At 44.7% G+C, this 13,123-nt stretch overlaps 1 protein-coding gene across 1 annotated transcript in view; it reads left to right on the top strand.

Annotated features, from left to right (window-relative positions):
- LOC106573246 (laminin subunit beta-1-like) overlaps nt 1-12,829 on the top strand; it is a 33,883-nt gene extending 21,054 nt beyond the window's left edge. The window contains exons 21-33 of the mRNA XM_014148143.3: nt 1,499-1,723; nt 1,842-2,059; nt 2,144-2,240; nt 7,835-8,204; nt 8,322-8,506; nt 8,617-8,858; nt 9,126-9,329; nt 9,431-9,575; nt 9,812-10,019; nt 10,171-10,312; nt 10,500-10,676; nt 10,792-10,951; nt 11,559-12,829. Of these exons, the coding sequence (XP_014003618.1) occupies nt 1,499-1,723; nt 1,842-2,059; nt 2,144-2,240; nt 7,835-8,204; nt 8,322-8,506; nt 8,617-8,858; nt 9,126-9,329; nt 9,431-9,575; nt 9,812-10,019; nt 10,171-10,312; nt 10,500-10,676; nt 10,792-10,951; nt 11,559-11,698 (2,513 nt within the window). The 3' untranslated portion in view covers nt 11,699-12,829. The remainder of the gene's footprint in view (nt 1-1,498; nt 1,724-1,841; nt 2,060-2,143; nt 2,241-7,834; nt 8,205-8,321; nt 8,507-8,616; nt 8,859-9,125; nt 9,330-9,430; nt 9,576-9,811; nt 10,020-10,170; nt 10,313-10,499; nt 10,677-10,791; nt 10,952-11,558) is intronic.
- Nucleotides 12,830-13,123: the final 294 nt, after the last annotated feature.

Genomic DNA, 13,123 nt, shown 5'->3' with positions numbered 1-13,123 from the left:
CATGATGTAGCTGGAGGATAGCTAGTTTCCGTCCTCCTCTGGGTACTTTGAATTCAGTACAAACCTAGGAGGCTCATGGTTCTCACCCCTTCCATAGACTTACACAGTAATTATTACAACTTCTGGAGGACGTCCTCCAGCCTATCAGAGCTCTTGCAACATGAATTGTGACATGTTGTCCACCCAATCAACGGATCAGAGAATGAATCTAGTACTGAAAGCATAAGCTACAGCTAGCTAGGACTGCAGTGTATACAATGTGGTAAGTAGTTGACTCAATGAGAGAGAAAGACAATAGTTGAACAATTTAACAAATACATTTCTTCCAAAATGAAGGAGCAGCAAGAGAGAAATAGAGAGAGAAAGAGACTCTCATTTGTTTTCAGTTTCACTTACTTAGCTAGCAAATGCAGCTAGCTAGTTTAGCCTACCCTGCTCAAACAGAGGGATGCTATGTTAGCTAGCTGGCTATGCCTTTCCAACACAACACTGGAACTTTTCCAAGTCAAAGTAAGCTTTTGGTATTACTCATTTATTTCCACCGGGGCCGCTGGTGTAACTGCTTACTGACTGTTGTGCATTGCTGATGTGTTGTGCCAAGAGTGTGTAAAGCTGTCGTCAAGACAAAGAAAGGGTGGCTACTTTGAAGAATCTCAAATATAAATATATTTTGATTTGTTTAACACTTTTTTGGTTACTACATGATTCCATGTGTTATTTAATAGTTTTGATGTCTTCACTATTATTCTACAATGTAGAAAAACCCTGGAATGAGTAGGTGTATCCAAACTTTTCACTGGTACTGTACTTGCATATACAATATTGATGAAACATTTGATTTTCAGGACAAACTTAAAATTAGTAATCAAGGAAAACAAAACCTGTATGTGAATATAAGTTATTATATTATATATTTGCTTCAGTGTGGGGAAAATACTACATTTACAAGAATACATTAGTTTAACCCTCAAGTTGACCCTAAAGCCTTCAAAAAGAAGCAAAACAAATGAAATGGTTGATGAAATGTAATTGCCTATTCTAAGCACTAAGGTTAAAAGAGTATTTGAACATTACTTCCAGAGAAAAGTGATATATTCTTTGGTATCTGGAAGTGTGACCTATTAAATTAAACATGTTCTATAACTGACTGGAATTTCTTTGAATTGCACTGAATTCTATTATACTTCCTGTCACTCAAACTCAAATTCTACATCCTGTGGGGTGTGGCCAATTCAATTAGAATTTCAGCTCATGAGTTGATGGGAGTCAATTCCAAAATTCTAAATTGAGCACAACCCTGGCATACAGTATGTTATTGTGGAAGTAAATATATAGGCAGTCATTATTTCTGATAGTGTGGACAGGTGAATCGATTGTTGTTGTAGAGGTGAGTGATGACAATCATTTTGGTGAAGGGGTTATTAAGCACTTTTTTTCCCCTTTCGCCCTTTACCTCTCGTTCCCTCTCTCTTCCTCGGTCTTTCCCTCTCACCTATAGGTGCCAGGTGTGAGGAGTGTGCCCCAGGTTACTATGGAAACCCCCATGAGAACGGCGGGCACTGCCAACCCTGCCAGTGCAACAACAACATTGACATGCTGGATCAGGAGTCCTGTAATGCCAGAACGGGTGAATGTCTCAAATGTCTCTATCACACCGAGGGTCAGGGCTGCCACAGCTGCAAGCTGGGTTACTATGGAGATGCCCTCACACAAAACTGCAGAAGTGAGTAAAAAAAGTTCACTTGCATTTCTTTGTTATGCGTTTGTCGTATCAATGTGAGGTGAAGTAGTTGTCATTGTCCAATTGCTAACATGCTAGCAACATCTCTTCTCTCCCTCAGAGTGTGTTTGTAACCACCTGGGTACCAATCCAGCCACGTGCCCGGCGGTGGGTGACTGCCACTGTGATCTGGGCAGCGGGCAGTGCCAGTGTCTACCGAATGTGGTGGGTCAGCACTGTGACCAGTGTGCCCCCGACACCTGGAACATGGCCAGCGAGACGGGCTGCGATGCCTGCGACTGTGACCCCAACCACTCATTTGGGACTTCCTGCAATGAGGTGGGTTCTCACACGACCACACCAATCTTCTGTTGGGTCCTAAAGGTCACATTTCTAGTATTTATGCATGTATTTTGTCCACAGCTGAGTGGCCAATGCTCCTGTAAGCCTGGCTTTGGGGGTAAAACGTGTCGGGAGTGCAGAGAGCTGTTCTGGGGAGAACCTGAAGTGAAATGCAATGGTGAGTTGGCAGATCTCAATCAGAAGGAGTGCAGTTATTCGTGCTTACACTACACTAACTAAATCTACATCTTGACAGTGCGTGCGCATGTGCATGTGTCATCTTGTGTGTGCGTGCGCATGTGCATGTGTCTATGTGCGTTTGTGTGTGAGAAAGCTCCAACCCGACAATTTTAAATTGCAACACACGCAAAGGAGGCCTTTAGTGTTAATCACTACGGTATCACAAGCAGCCATATTCCCCTAGCTTCGTATCATGGGAATGTGTAGGAGTTTCAGCTATGGTGGAGAAACTCACAGCATCCTCTCCTTACTGTGGGAGCCAATATTAAGGCCAGATGTGCTCTCTCACCCGGCGGCTGTGTTTCTATGACAAACAGGCGGGGGATCTGTCTGAGCCTCCCAATATCCCGCCGGTGCCCCACAATGCACCTTTGTTCTGATGGGGTGTCCTGTTGGAGGGACGGCTGTCCAACACAGTGACTGCTGCAGACACAAAGGACTCTTTGTCCCAGAGTAGCATCAACGGAGCAGAGCAGCCTGCTGAATTATCTACTGAAGGACACATGAATTGGCTTCTGATGTAGGCTAGTCCCTTGAGTCGAAATGTGCAGTCGCTGTATGAAGTGTCCACTGTGGTAGTTGAATCTACTTCAAACTTTTGTCAACACAAACTTTTGTATACATTGTTGACAATGAAATTAGAAAGTGATTATCAAACCAAAAGTGATCGAACCAAAAGGTGTCGAGATGACTTTGATGGCTTTAACATAGGACTTAAACGTTGAACTTCTCGGCAGGCTGTGTAACAGTGTTGGTTCAGTCCCTCTCCTTGCCCCAACCTGGGATAGAACAGGGACCCTATTAACACATCAACAACCGCCTCCCACCAAGCATCATTACCCATCTCTCCACAAAAGCTGCGGCCCTCACAGAGCAAGGGAAACAAATACTTCAAGGTCTCAGAGCGTGTGACGTCACTGATTGAAACGCTGCTAGCGCACACCGCTATCTAGCTAGCCATTTCACACCAGTTACACTCACCCCCCTTTGACCTACTCCTTCTCCGCAGCAACCACACTAGCTGGGCAGAGCACAACCGAGTGATCCGGGTAAACAACATCAATGTCAGATTACCTCGTCTACCCCACCTCATATTGATTTACCCCCAATCTGAAGCAGCCCAATAGCTAAACATTACATAAAACTAGCTTCAAATGGTGCAGTTCGTTAGTATGTTACAAATGTGGAGTGTAACGTTGTACAGTTGTCCATCCCGCCATTTGTGTGGCTTTTGCAGTGATTTGAAGGCAGTTTGCTTTCTGCAAAACCTACATACACTTCCGTAGGAGCCATGTCCACTGCGTCTTGTACATCAAAGCCTTGTCCCAAACAGTGTGTGTGTGTTGGCCCATGATGAAAGACTGCTCCAACTGTAGACCATGGAAGATGTAGTTTACAACCATCTCTGCCCCCCTCCACCCCTAGGCCTAGGCAGAGGAATAGAAGCCATATGGGGATCCATGTCACACAAAAAACGCTGGAAATTCCCTCCCTTACCTGCACACAATCATCTTCTCTGTGCTGTAACATACAACATGCTGTGTAGAAACGAAAGAATAGAGGCAGGTTTAGGTATTTCAACATAGATCCAGCTATATTCTGGAAAGTGTTTATTGAAAAGTGAGGTGAAGAATTTTCTCAGAAAACTAAGTTGGGAATTGCCAGGGACCTCACGATATTATCACGATACTTAGGTGCCGATACGATATATATTGCGATTCTCACGATTCTATGTATTGCGATTCGATGCTGCGTATGGCTCACTATGTGTCTGCTGCAGAGAGACGAGAGAGCGTGAGTAAACAAGTTTTGATCCGTCATGGAAATAAAAGTGCTGAAAACATGTTGGCTCATTATTTAAAAAGATGGAGAACAAGCTATAGGCGTTACAGGCGTTTTGGAGCAGGTACAGCCTATTAGCGCTAGCTAATGCTACTTGGCATTAGTAGCTTTTGTCTCCCCTGAATGAGACATTAGTTCCCCTAAATGCAACAAAACATTTTTTGGGGGGGGGTGTCTCTAAATACTGCTAAATTAACCATTCTCCTATTTGTTTAAAATGCAGTGGTAAATATGTTTTACAGTGGTAAATATGAAAATAAAAGCTTCCAAATCAAACTAACATCCCGACCGCTCTCTCACGGTTTAAACCATTTAGTTCTATGTGTCTGCACAAACGCCCTCCCTGCTCATGTTGCTGCCCACTCAGTAGTGCCAAATTTCAGCCTCAGCTGAGCTCCTTTAAACGCTTAGATTTAAATTTTGCACTTGCTCCTTTTCGTCATTTATTTGCGACACGTCCTTGATAAAAAATAACGAATGCCTTTACTCCAATGCATTCATTTATCTGTTGATTTACCGTTGCTTGCTGTTGTCAGTCAGCTGTTTAGAGCGCCCATCGCTTTGTTTTTCAGGTGCGCTAGGGTGTTGGTGTTCTCTGTGCCGTCCGTGGCTAAAAGAAGTACACCATTTATTCAGCTGTATTTTTTTCTAGCAATATTTGTTTTCTTTCATGGATCAGCTGATGATGGTCGTCAATGTCACTAGACAAGTAGCCTATAGCTAGACACCAGTGTGCATCCAATCTATCCAACATTAATGACAGTAGGCCTATAGTTGACTCTCACTTATAAGCATTCGATTTTGCAATGGCATAGGCCTACATGACTTTGGATTTATGTACCCATGAGAACTGTTTTCACGGCAAAACATAATGAAGTGTTACGTCGGTATAGTTATACTTACAGTGCATTTTTCAAGATCGCGAAGAAGTAAAACATTTTTATTGTATTTTTTACATTTACCCTTTATTTAACTAGGCAAGTCAGTTAAGAACAAATTCTTATTTACAATGACGGCCTACCGGGGAACAGTGGGTTAACTGCCTTGTTCAGGGGCAGAACGGCAGATTTTTACCTTGTCAGCTCAGGGATTCGATCCAGCAACCTTTTGGTTACTAGCCCAATGCACTAACCACTAGGCTACCTGGTGCATAATTCAATTGTTAAATGCTTAATAATGACAAATAACACTGTCATATATGTAATTAATGTTACAAAATAAATGGTGTGTTTTATGTCACAATCTGTGAAGACTCAAAGCATTCAATGAACGGCAATCAGAGTTTACCCACCTATTTTTCTACCACCGTCACTGGTTACCGGTAGGCCTATTGGAAGCTCATACTAACAGGCCTACACATTGTAGCCTAGTCTAGTAAAATGACTGTGTGTGTTGGGATGACAATCCCATTTTTCCCCGGACAGTTTCAGACCCATTTCAGGTGTCCTGACTTTTCAGGCTACAAAAAAAGGTAAATTTGTCAGCAAGACGCATCAATTAATGTAGGCCTAATCAATGGCAATCGCCGAATGTCATTAGGCACTTTTTTGGGGTGTTTTGTAAACAGATGTTTATTTCTGTTCATCAAATGAGTGTTCATGGATTGCACTGTTTGGATTATGTTGGAGTGGACAAACATGCACAGGTAGCCTACTTTGTGTGATTTGTTTGAGAATCAGGTGAAAGCATCATGACTGGTTGTGTTCATGCCACATTAAAAGGTAATTAATTTTTACCGTTAAATGACGTCTTTATTATTAGACCCATAAAATGTTTTAAAGAAAGACCCCCGAATGTCACGTTGTCCATGTAGGGTTGTTTGCAGAGTCTGTAGGGTGGCCCATGGTGGCCCTTTTGTTCTCCACACGCTCCACACTGAGGCTTTGAAGTGGGCAAACATCTCCCTCTTTCTCCATTCCTCCTCCTCCACCACTCCTCCTCCCTCTCTCTATCCCACCCTATTCACTCAACCAGCCCCCCCTAAAGGTTACTACAAGCTTCACTCTGTTGATCTACGTGCGTGCACATGGGTGGAATGGGATTTTTGGAGTAGCGGACACCTTTTGGTAGCATGATCCCATTCACAAGAGGGTGATGGGAATTAAAAAAAAAAAAAAATGTGTTTTTATTTTGTGAAAATAAGGAAGAGTAGCCTTCCCTTGCTAGTAGAAGCTAGCTGGCTTTAGCCTAGCTAAATACATACACTACATGATAAAGTATGAGGACACCTGCTCGTCGAACATCTCATTCCAAAATCATTGGCATTAATATGGAGTTGGTCCCCCCTTTGCTGTTTTAACAGCCTCCGCTCTTCTGGGTAGGCTTTCCACTAGATTTTGAAACATTGCTTCCATTCAGCCACAAGAGCATTAGTGAGGTTGGGCACTGATGTTGGGCGATTAGGCCTGGCTCGCAGTCTGCGTTCCAATTCATCCCAAAGGTGTTTGATGGGGTTGAGGTCAGGGCTCTGTGCGGGGCAGTCAAGTTCTTCCACACCGATTTCGACAACCATTTCTGTATAGACCTCGCTTTGTGCACGGGGGCATTGTCATGCTGAAACAGGAAAGGGCCTTGCCCAAACTGTTGCCACAAAGTTGGAAGCACAGAATTGTCTAGAATGTCATTGGATGCTATAGCGTTAAGATTTCCCTTCACTGGAACTAAGGGGCCTAGCCCGAACCATGAAAAACAGCCCCAGACCATTATTCTCCCTCCTATAGAGTTGGCACTATGCATTTGGGAAGGTAGCGTTCTACTGGCAAACCCAGATTTGTCCGTCCGACTGACAGATGGTGAAGCGTGATTTATCACTCCAGAGAACACATTTCCACTGCTCCAGAGTCCAATGGCGGCAAGCTTTACACCACTACAGCCAACGCTTGGCATTGTGCATGGTGATCTTAGGCTTGTGTGCAGCTGCTCGGCCATGGAAACCCATTTTATGAAGCTCCCAACAAACAGTTCTTGTGCTGATGTTGCTTTCAGAGGCAGTTTTGCAAACGAGGACTGATGGTTTCTACGTGCTACACGCTTCAGCACTCGGCGGTCCCGTTCTGGGGCCCACCACTTTGCGGCTGAGCCGTTGTTGCTTCTAGACGTTTCCACTTCTTAATAATAGCACTTACAGTTGACCGGGGCAGCTTTAGCAGGGCAGAAATTTGACGAACTGACTTCTTGGAAAGGTTGCATCCGGGAGGAGGAAATTATTGTCCAAAAACTAACAAAAGTGGGACTGACCCAATGACAAAGACAGTGAATATACACTACCGTTCAAAAGTTTGGGGTCACTTATAAATCTCCTTGTTTTTGAAAGAAAAGCTACTTTTTTGTCCATTAAAATAACATCAAAAGGATCAGAAATAGTGTAGACATTGTTAATGTTGTAAATGACTATTGTAGCTGGAAACGGCAGATTTCTTATGGAATATCTACATAGGCGTACAGACGCCCATTATCAGCAACCATCACTCCTGTGTTCCAATGGCATGTTGTTAGCTAAAATGTATCATTTTAAAAGGCTAGGGATGTCACCAAGCTGTTTGAAATGTCTCCCTCCCATTCAGGACCTTTTGGAGGGTGACTGACTGATCACGATGGAAGAAAATGCTAATGACTTGTGGAAAAAGTGATGTTTTGTGAGTTGAGTCATGCATTAAAAATTGTAGTAACTGGTTTCCTGTTGCCTTGCAGCATGTGACTGTGACTCGCGAGGCATCGCCGAGCAGCAGTGCAACAAGGCCAACGGTCACTGCGTGTGCGTGGAGGGCGTGTCTGGTCCCCGCTGTGACGTCTGCACCCGTGGCTACTCTGGCACCTTCCCCTACTGCGAACGCTGCCACCAGTGCTTCGCCGACTGGGACCTGGTCGTGGGTCAGCTGACCAATCAGACCCACAGGCTGGTCAACAAGGTGAACACCATCAAGGCTAGCGGCATCACCGGACCCTATAAACACACCATAGATAACATGGAGCAGAGTGCCGGGGCCATAAGAACTATCCTGGCCCAGAACCCGGCTACACAGCCACTGTCAGAGATACAGCAGCTACTGGAGCAGGCCACGTAAGTGGGGTCAGAATGGGTCAATGACAATATTCATTAATGGCAAAAACTGTTGTAGCCGCATCAAAACCAATTATGTACTGTATTCTTTCTTTATGATATATTTATGTTCTTAAGAGATCTAATGGAAAAGATGAGCAACAAGCTGAACCTCACTGAGGAGGCGCTGGCCCAGGTATCATCTGATGACAACAGCACCAACACCAAACTTGACTCCCTCAAAGAGGACACCCAGAAGCTGGATCGCACCGTCAAGGATCTGCTGGACCAAGTGGAGTTCATCAAGAACACTGACATTCGGGGTAAGGGTACATGTTGAGGATTGTGATATAGAAGAGATATATAATGTCAATCTCCATTATACTTCCATTTGTCAACTCTGTGACATTCAACATTGTTTTTGTAATGACAGGAGCGACAGACAGTGTCACCAAGTACTACCAGCAGTCTCTGGCTGCAGATGCTCGCGCCAACGCCTCCACTAGTGGCCCAGGCAACCCTGTGGAGAGCTCTGCCATTTTACGGAAAGCCACAGAGGACAAGATGAACGACACTAGGGAGGAGTTCCACAGGAGGCAGGAAGAACACGCCAAGAGACTGGACGACTTGGCAGGACAACTGGAGACACTGGACCTATCAGAACTCAGCGTGAAGGTAAGTCCAAGCAAGGCCATATCTGAGGCCTGACACTGGCTTGCTGATGTTGACATAACAGAGGTGTGACTCTGAGTTTGACACAGATGGGACTCAATCTAATTCCAGTTTGCGAGATAAAACCATCAAAAAGAAGCAATTTTCTTGAGCTGTTAAATCAAAGCTTTCTTTATGTGGGTCAGGAAGAACGTTAGGTTTGATTAAAAGATAACCACGATCTTGCATCCAAGTTGAACTCTTCTCACTCTACTGGTCCTCTCTCTGCAGACGTGTGGCAGCCCAGCTGATGAGGCGTGTGTGGACTCTCAGTGCGGGGGGCTGAGCTGTGTGGACTCCAAGGGGAACAGGAGGTGTGGTGGCGAGGGGTGCGACGGTTTGGTCAACCTGGCCAATAACGCCTGGCAGAAGGCCAAGGGCTTTGACCAGGAGATCCTCACGGCCATGGAGGAAGTGGACAAGCTCGCCAAAATGGTGAGACCCTGTCTTTAAATTAAAATGAACCAACTCTCTTTAGACGAGAAATACCCCACACTACCTCTCCTCTGGTTCCTAACCTGTCTGTGTGTGATCAGGTGTCGGAGGCCAAGGTGAAGGCGGATGAGGCTAAGCTGAGTGCCCAGAACGTGCTGCTGAAGACCAACGGTACCAAGCAGCGTGTGGACCAGAGCAACGAGGAGCTGCGCAGCCTCATCCGACAGATCAGAGACTTCCTCACACGTATGTGTACTCCTCCAATCAACTCCCACGTAGCCCTCATACTTTAACTCCTACATATGTTTACTACCCTGTTATTTAACGGTACAATCTGCAGCTGTTCAATGGCCATTTCAATTAAATGTTTTACTTTAATTTCACCGATTGATTCTAGAAGAATGTAACTTACAAATGCCTCATGAGCTTAGTACAACTGTCCCTCCATTGTAACCCTTGTCTCTTCTGTGGCGCCCCCCTAGAGGATGCAGCGGACCTGGAGAGCATTGAGGCAGTGGCCAACGAGGTGCTGGCCATGCAGATGCCCACCACGCCAGCCCAGCTCCAAACCCTGACAGACGAGATCAGGGAGCGAGTAGGAGACCTAGCCCACGTGGAGACCATCCTTAACCAGAGCTCCGACGACATCCAGAGAGCCGAGAGCCTACTGGAGCAGGCACGCAGAGTCAGGTAACACGCACACACACACACACCCTCTAGATCATCCTTGAACAGAGCGCAGAAGATGAGGCAAGTGTGCAAAGCCAGGTACTCCACACATACACACACTTTTATGCTTGGTGGGCTTCTTATTTTCCCCCTCTGTGTGTGTGTCCTACAGTAAAGAGGCGACAGAGGTGAGGGACACAGCAGAGATGGTGAAGCAGGTTCTGGAGGAGGCTGAGCGTGCCCAGAGCGCAGCGGCCAAGGCCATCAAACAGGCCACCACCGACATCAAAGGCACCAATGACCTCCTGACCTCAGTGAGTCAACATCCTCCATTTTACTACACACAGTGAGTTTGAACTTTTGGGACTAATCCATTGGTTCCATTCTACTGGGAAAACAACTAAATAAAGCACAGTTCAAATATTTGAAAGTATTTTGCTTGACAGCTAATACGGTAAAGACAGAAATGAACCCTGTTCCCGTCTTTACATCTTGGAACAGGTGGAGTCGGAGACAGCGGACTCGGAGTACAAGCTGAACAATGCCACCCAGAGGCTGCTGCGGTTAGAGCGAGACGTCACGCTGCTCAGAGAGAAGACACTTAACACCTCACTCAGCTCTGAACAAACTGAAAAAGACGCAGAGAGCATCAACAAAGTGGTTGAGCAGGTCAAAAAGGTGTGTGTGATCCACTCCGTGTTATATTGGGACAAATGTGAGAGTTTGTGGTTCATTTTCAAGCCTTGTCCGTCGTAAAATAAATTGCCGACCTTGTATATGACTGTGTGTACAGGACCTGGACTCGGAGCTGAAGGATAAGTACAGCACCGTGGAGGACCTGATCACACAGAAGGCCGGGGGCGTGGCCGACGCCAAGAAGAGGGCGGAGCTTCTACAGCAGGAAGCCAAAGACCTGCTGCTACAGGCCAGCGACAAGCTGCAGCTACTGAAAGGTACATATGCATACTCCTATACACACACACACACACACACACACACACACACACACACACACACACATCAAGAACAGCTTGGAGAGTGCCTTGCATGTACTGTATACACAATCACAACTCACTACCTAAAACACACACCCTTGGGGTCCAATCATGACACGCATTGAGGCATTATCACAAACACTACACTTTTAAACCTTTATTTAACTAGGCTAGTCAGTTAAGAACAAATTCTTATTTACATTCTTATTTCGCCCTACAGCCTGGAATCAAACCAGGGTCTGTAGTGGCTACTCTAGCACTGAGATGCAGTGCCTTAGACCACTGTGCCACTCGGGAGCCAATGGTGGCTGCTTAGTGGATATACAGTATAAACATGATCACTTTATAATACCTATGAGCTCTCCATATCCATGTTGACTCACTTTTTCCAATACAGAGTTGAACATAAAATGACGCAGTCCCTCTAACATTCTCTTCTCAAGTGCGCTTATTCACTGTGTGAAATTCCACATGTTCTGATTATAAAACTGGTGTGTGGAGGGATACTACACATCTTGTTCCTTGCTTGACGGTAGCATGACTCTCCTTTTTGGTTCCCATTTAGATTTAGAGAAGTCGTATGAGGACAACCAGAAGACTCTGGAAGACAAGGCCAACCAATTGGTAGATCTGGAGAAGTCCATCAAAGAGCTTCTGCAGGAGATCAGTCACAAAGTCACTGTCTACAGCACCTGTCTGTTTTAAACACAACCCCCAGTCCGGGGTTTTGGTCCCCCAAGCCAAAATGAATGGCAATCAAGGATATGGGAATTTGAAACCAGAAGCCATTTAAAGAAATGCTCCGGAACTTTAGCGACTACTTAGTATTTTTTAAACCTCCTGCTTTGGGCTGGATGTGTCAATGTGCAGTTCATACGTGCATAATCTATGAGCAGAATTACTGTCTTACCTCAATTAGCCACAAAATCCCAAGTTTGGAAGCTGTGTGGCACCATTTTCCCAAAATGTTCTCTCACTTGGGCCAGCCCCCTAGTCATTTGAGTTCAACCAATGAGCTTCGGCCCCTCGCCATATGATTGACAGCTTTTTTTTATTTCGTTTTTTATTTTAGGGGGTATGATTTGACAGCTAGCAAGATGCACATGTTGCACCCACAACAGAGCAGAGAGAGCAAGCAATGACGTGGTGCACATATCTGCACATATGTGAGGTAGTACACAATCTTCAGTGTCCACCTTTGGCTCGTGGGCACTACTTTCAGAACTACAGGCTAAAGTATACAAAAGTACTGGATTATCTATTTAATATTACTGACACTTGCCCCTTTAGACTGGACACTCGGTCACACTCCCTGGTTTCATAATTTAAAATGGAAAATGTTGGTTTACTTTTGTACTGTGTGAAAGTAAAACAACTGGCATTTGTGTGGAAAAAGTAGAAATTTGTTTCTATTTGTTGGAAACAAGGAGAAAGGATAAGTGAAAATCAGAATCCTGCCAACGAGTCCTTACTGATGTTTGGAATACGAAAAACATCCTAACAATTTCAAATAAAAAGGAAAACGTGCATTATTCTGAAATGTTTCCAAAGAAATGCCCCTCCAGTTAAAACAGAATTTAATTGAATAATTTTTCTTAAGCATGTAAATCAAAGTTTAGAGGGCTGAAAGCGTGACTGTAAAGGTTTGACCTAACTTTTTACCATGAGACTGCAATGATTTTATTCCTCCAAACTTTTGTATTGTATTATCTCATACATTTGATTGCAACATTGTATGAGCCAACTGGTTACTTTCAAAGTTTTACCTAGACCAAAACCTAGACCACAACTAAATAGATTTTTAATAAAAAAACGACCCATTGAAATTCCATCAAATATGTGTTATATCTCTTCAATCTACTGAAAAGCGATATCTTTTTGGGCGTCTCGACAAGTACTGAGAGTTATTTTTGACATATGTGCTATTTATGTGCCTCTACTTAACTGTAGAGTACCTGTTAGGCTAAGACGGAGCTGTGTGCGTGTGAGAGGGAGCAGCTGGCGCCTGTGTTCTCCACTACAAGTCTGAGGCCCTCAGAGTGACCCTGGGAGGCAGCCACATGCAGAGTGGACATCCTGTGTACACTAAGCATTAGATCCAATGTCTAGATCTGGAACACAAGAGACATT

The sequence above is a fragment of the Salmo salar genome, chromosome 16 (assembly GCF_965601325.2).
Source record: "Salmo salar chromosome 16, fSalSal1, whole genome shotgun sequence".
NCBI lineage: Eukaryota > Metazoa > Chordata > Actinopteri > Salmoniformes > Salmonidae > Salmo > Salmo salar.
This window is presented reverse-complemented; position numbering and strand designations above follow the sequence as displayed.